The sequence below is a fragment of the Hyposmocoma kahamanoa genome, unplaced genomic scaffold (genome assembly GCF_003589595.1).
Source record: "Hyposmocoma kahamanoa isolate Upper Pololo Valley unplaced genomic scaffold, ASM358959v1 66, whole genome shotgun sequence".
NCBI classification, from domain to species: Eukaryota; Metazoa; Arthropoda; class Insecta; order Lepidoptera; family Cosmopterigidae; genus Hyposmocoma; species Hyposmocoma kahamanoa.
This window is the reverse complement of record NW_020653854.1, coordinates 24,920,676-24,927,080: the sequence shown is the minus strand read 5'-3', so window position 1 is coordinate 24,927,080 and position 6,405 is coordinate 24,920,676. Positions and strand designations below refer to the sequence as shown.

Genomic DNA, 6,405 nt, shown 5'->3' with positions numbered 1-6,405 from the left:
CACTCCAAGGTATTTTATACTGTTTGTAATTTCTAAAAAGGTTTTTGATACTGAAACGTGGTTGGAGATGACGGCAATTTAAAGTTGTGAGTACGACTTTAGTTTTTTCTGCATTAATGTGAGAAGATTGTCGTTGAGCCACCTCCTTATCACACTAAAACCAGCTTGTGCAGACTGATACCTTGAAATGTGTAGATTTACGATTATGTAATTACCACTATGTAGGTAAATAGGCAGTTATCTATATACGACTATGACAGCTAGAAAAGTGAAGTTTCAGAGGTATAGCTATTCTTTTTTGCATACTTGCTGCTCAATTAAACACAAACCAGTAGTGTTAAACCTGAAACAGGACTTGTTTGTAATGAATCCTGCTGACATACTATCTTCACCAGAGCTGGGGTTGCCCTGAATCAAATAAATGTATATTGGTGATGCAACAGAATTGTGCTACCGCAACCGCGAAGTTGAACACGTTTTTTCACATCGCAACATTTAGAACTGAACAATAATCGGACTTTGTACAGTAAGAATTATTACTGTTATGTTACTTTGAATTGTTTTGTTTTTTATTTCCAACACGTTTTTGTTTACAATAGTTTACAGAACACACAAACATTCCCCAGCATTTAAAAAGAATGTCACAAAAGTAAACAATTTTGCCGCAGGAGGGAAGTATTTTGGCGTAAAAAGCGGAAGGTTCTTTTGTCTCCGAGTGTAAGTCGAACTTGGCTCGCGCCCAACTCTAGGGAACTTCGCGCCCCGCGGGAAAACAACCTTGTGCATTAAGATGGTAAGGCAGTGCAACGAGGCAAACGTTGTCGTCGCATTTGTAATTAAAAGTTTACATTAGTTATGAATCAGGTACCGGCTGCAAGTTACGGTAATTAGTGTTCGAATTTAATTATTTCGAATTGTCTAACAGAATAACTTTATTATAAAAAAACCGATCACAGAAATTTGTGAAATTACATCTATTTTCCAAATTTTATTGAAATCGGCTTGGGTGAAATCCAGCAAAACGGATTCGTTTCCTAATTTGCTACCCTTAGAGGTGGAATATTATCTATCTTTAAATTTAAATGGGACCACTACTCCGCTACTCCCTTTCCAACAAAAAAAGAATCATCTAACTCGGTCCACAACGTCGCGTAACATACACAAAAAAACATTAGAATTGAGAACCTCATTCTTATTTATTAGAGTGTTTATTCTTATTAGAACATGCCACCCCCATAGGAACATTGCACCACTCAAACACACTACATACGAATCAATACATGAGTACTGATAATTATGTACATTTTATACACTTTTGTACCATGCGGTACAGTGCTCTGGCGACTTTGGATGTAGGGTTGGCCAGTATGCTTTTATGCACACCCTCACTTAGCATCGGCAAGTTGAATTTGATGCCCAGCTGAAGCCTCTCAGCCTTTTTCCAGATACACGTCACGAGAACGTGGTATACATCCTCACTCTTGTTACAATTAGAGACAATGTCAAAAAACAACCTTTGTTGTTGGTTGTTTTTTGGGGGTATAATTATAAAATAGAATGAAATACTGAAGTATTCCGAATTTAAGGCACTCTTGATTAAACAATTATAATAAATAAACACGTCTACTATTAGATCAAACACCCTAATAACGCTTCAATTCGACAATGAATAGCGCGTCTGACGATACGTGCTGTGCCACTCGAGTGCATCGCGAGATTATGCAAATGTGTATTAGTGATGCAACAGACGTCTGCTTCCGCAACTGCGGAAGTTCCGTACGCTTTTTCACATCTGTTTCCGTTTCTACTACAGCCAGTAACGGAATCTTAATCGGATGTTTACAACGTTTGCAACGGATCAGGCGCTAGTGACGATTATTTGGTGACGGATGGAGCGCGCGTTTTTTTTAGTAATGTTGTGTTGTGTAATAATTACACTTAAATTATTAAACCAAAAACAAACCCCGGGAAACTATTTTGGTGAGTTGTTTGTAGTATTTACACTTCCGCTTCCGCATCCGCTTTCGTTTCCGCTAAGATTTACTTTTGACATCTGTTTCCGTTTCTGTTTCCATTGCATAACTTCCGTCGCATAACTAATGTATATACTTTCGTACACGGCGTACGGCGAGCGCGCATATTGCCATCTTGTCATAACTAACGTAATCGGTATTTTAACGAAATTGAGTTATTAATATACCTAGAATCAGCGAAATGAGATCTACAACACCCCCCAATCGGTTTTTTTATATCTTATTTAGTTTCAGTTTTATTCGTAATTGATATTGTTCAAATAAACAAAAAAACTTTAGTTGCCTATATCTCGATTCTCGAAAGTTACCAAAATGTAAATGCGTTAGTTATGACAAGGCACCATACACTGCATGTCTTACAACAACACTGCTTAAGCAAATGGCCTAATAAGAGAGGAGGAATTACTACAATGTACTTACATCAGAACGATGCCCTCTCAGGTTATAATTAGTACGCAGTGGCAAATCCTGCGAACGGCGCGCGTGAGACGAAGTAAAAGTGACGCCAACGACGCCGCGCACATTGCCTGTAGCCAGCCATCCTTCCTGGTAGTAGTTGTTGCGATTCAGTTTCCAGCCCTCCTCCTGCCACAATAGAGAATACAAAGTGAATTAAGTGGGAAGATATGTAATCCATTGAAGCACAGGTGTTTTTTCTAAAAAGTTCGCGTGTCTTCAAAGAAAGAAATTGAAAACTTTCATGTATTTTTCAATAAGTATTGTATTGCGCAATTTCTTTTATGATACCAAGTTGTACGCCTGGTGGTAAGCAACACGCCTATCCGTAACCTGAGAAATAAGTTGACAAGTACCATGTGCCTGTAATGTCACCAAGACCCTTATTCTTCAAAACCGAAAGGCAGTAATGTTCACATTACTGCTTGACGGCAGAGATAAGTAAGGTGGCAAAAGTTCCCCGCACGAACTCTGTCAAATGTAAATGTAAATCTAAAATCTTTATCGTGTGGTCCGCACGCTTATCGAAGTTGAAGACACAAACCAATCTAATTGCAAGGAGGACAAATATTATCTCTAGGCTATTACTTCTTTTCGAAACTACCAACCAAGTAAAAATAACACTCGTATACGAACAGCGAATCCTGTGAACACATTTGGCACATTGACTGCATTGTTTACCCACATTACCTAGGTTTTACTGCCCATTAAATTTACTGCAATTTCGACCTTGACCTTCTTTACATAAGGATACAATTTATAACAAAACCCATTACGTTTAACTACTCTAATGTGAAATTAAATGCATGTTCTCGTGCAGGTTTAAATTGAATAATAGTTGTTTCACCGCAAATAACTGCAAGCAGTAGCATAGTAGCAGATTGTGTTTAGCAAAAGTTTAAATACCACGAAATTTCAATACGTAATCCCTTGGTACAATATAGTCGCTGCGAACATACGTCAAAACGGTCATTTTCAGACCAGTGTTCCCTACCTGATTTCGGTGGCAAATTTTATTATTTAAGTTTTCGATTTTTTTAACGTGCAATATTATGTCATATTCGAGTATTGAATGATTTTTGCGCGGCGTGGACGAAAGTCGTAGTATAAGTTGCCAAAATAGATATGTAATATTTTTTGTGGCCAAGTATACTATACCTAAATTGTCACCTGGAGCCACTAAAGAAAAATTGCTACGTCGACGTTATAGTATATTTATTTATAATTTTTTTACTCCTGATTTCTAATTTTGGCGACGCGTCCACAACCCGAGACTCTAACTTGTTTTCAAGATTGAAAAAAATCGAGCCAAGGTTAACGACTAATTTCGTACATAGAATTAAAGATTTTGCAGAAGTAGCCTTATAACACTTAGGGTTGTGCTATACACAATACCTAAGGGAGATAAGCGTAATATCCTAATTTGTCCAACTGCATCGCTAAAAGGGTACATTGCTGGGTGGAGTCGGTCCGGAACTGGGGCAATTAATGGTGACGTAATTGAGCGCGCGCCGGAGATTGCCCCGAAATGGCCAATAGGGTTCATATTAGAAGCCCGGCCAGTGCCCCTGGTTAGTCGAGCAAACTATTCGATTGCCCGAGCATTAAGTAGTTTTATCAACAGTTGGTTCGGGTAGAGAGATTATTATGCGTTGATGAAGTCTTGTTTTTTCTGTTTTTGACGACTTTTTACCGTAAATTCAAAGGTTATCTACACATACTTGTAACAGAAACGCTCATTTGTTTCTTAATAATCATTTGGCGCTTGTGCTTTTGATTTGTCAAAACTATGGACAACCTAATGCATCGTCTTTTGTGCGACGCCCGCTGTCTGCTGAAGCCCTAAATTAATATAATATGTCTGGTCTCATCTTAATCTATGTATATATTTTTCAAAGAAATTGAGCACTAAATATTACAGATATAATTAGCTTGTTTATACTACCTACCATACCTGACTTTGCCACATCGCGATGGTAATCATGAATCTGACTCTCAATAAGGTTTCTGTTGTGCAGTTATGCCAGCCCGACTCGAATATAACCGTGTTCTTGTTAAATGTTCTTGTTATTACCATTGCCCTATTTATATTATATAATAGATTGTTTTAATGACATCAATTTGGCCGACTGCTTAATTTCAAACTAATCATTACTTAGGTATAATAATAGTTATAAAAAGTAGAAATTATAATAAGTTGTAATATAAAATTATTGGAACGTTGTTATTTTAATTAGTACAACTGTTTAGTCTAATCACAATCATTTAATTTGTCCTTTCTTAGTTTTTGTTTAGGGTTTTGTATAAATGTCTGCTGGTTCGTTCCGTAGCTTAGTTAGCATAGCGTCTGGTACGGTTTGCTAGAAGACATTGGCTCGACTCCAGCCGGATTGAAGGAATTTTTCCAAAGTGTTCGTTCTTTGTATTAATAAAGATCGAACGTGGCGAAACGTCCTGACCTTCAGTAAAAACTTAATTTCAGTTTTTAACAGACTTCAGAAAAAGGAGGAGGTTCTCAATTCGACGGTATGTTTCTTTTATTTGTATGTATATGTTACGCGATAACTCCGGTATTTGTCAACCGATTTTGACGATTCTTTTTTTGTTGGAAAGAGGGTACCTCAGTTGTGGTCCTATTTAAATTTGAAGAAAACTACCTCTAAGGGTGGCAATCTAGAGGATGAATGACTTTTGAAGTCGGTTTTTTAGTACTCTGTACTGAGATTATATTTGTTAAGCAAATTCAGAGTAACTTACATAGGTGCCAATATCTCGAGTTACCAAAATGCAAAACAAGAAGGGCAGTATTACACACGACTGTCTCATTACTAGCTCGATACGGATTTAAGTTTTTCCGCGTTTCGCAACACTCTCAGCCTCCGCTCGTAAGTATTCAAGTTTTGACGCGCATTAACGTTTATTATAATAAATAAGTATATTGTGAACAGAGATGGGCTAGGGGTCAAAATCCAGTGAACCCGCCCAGGTTTTAACTGGGTTTTTACCCAAACAAGTCATGCGACTCATGAAGAATAGAATAGATTAGAATTATTTATTTCATATTATCAATGTCATAACATCACATGTCGAAATATAATGTCAAGGGATAACATGATCGTCATTAATGTAAACAATAAAATAATTAAAAGAAAAATAAAAAAAAACACGAACTACAGAAATTCATTATACAATAAAAGGTCTTTCAAAAAAAAACTCTTCGTCGTATGGTAATAGTGGTAAGCGACACGCATGTCCATAACAGTTCCATTTGCAATCAGAGCTTTAATCACAAGATCTGGAGGGCACTGCCACTGCGCCCGTCACCCTGAGACATAAGTTGACAAGTCCCATGTGCCTGTAATTTTACCAGCACCCATGCTCTTCAAAACCGGAACGCACTAATGCTCAATTACTACTTGGCGGCAGAAATAGTTAAGGTGGCAGTCCTTCCCTGGACGAACTCTGTCACAAAGAGCTCTCTGCTACTTACTAAAAATCCTCTACGTAGACAAAAAGCCATGTTCACCGAATGAACAAATATGTGTTGATGATGTTTATGTGTATGTAGTCTATGGGAAATGCAGGGGTGGGAAATTGTGGGATGAAACGGCAGATGTGCAATTTCCTGGCGGCGATTGAAATGCGGCAGACGGTGAGGTCATATAACTGTATCTTGCCAATATAAAGAACCGTACACTAACTGGTTTTAATATATATTCTAATTTAACTCTTGTACGGTGTTCCATACACTTCTGTCTGTTGATGAGAGACTCCATGATAAGGGTGTTTTGATTATTCGCTTATTTGATATTGATAAATTGATTGATATTGATGTCGGCTTGATGATATGCTTGCCGAAGAATGATAATTGATTTGCTAGTTGATATATGATAATAACGATGATAAGTATGCTGGT

At 37.5% G+C, this 6,405-nt stretch overlaps 1 protein-coding gene across 1 annotated transcript in view; it reads right to left on the bottom strand.

The window, feature by feature from the left end:
* LOC113232080 (tubby-related protein 4) overlaps positions 1-2,636 on the bottom strand; it is a gene marked incomplete at its 5' end in the record, with an annotated part of 72,851 nt that extends 70,215 nt beyond the window's left edge. The window contains one exon of the mRNA XM_026466707.1: positions 2,454-2,636. Coding sequence (XP_026322492.1) covers positions 2,454-2,636 — 183 coding nt within the window. The remainder of the gene's footprint in view (positions 1-2,453) is intronic.
* Positions 2,637-6,405: the final 3,769 nt, after the last annotated feature.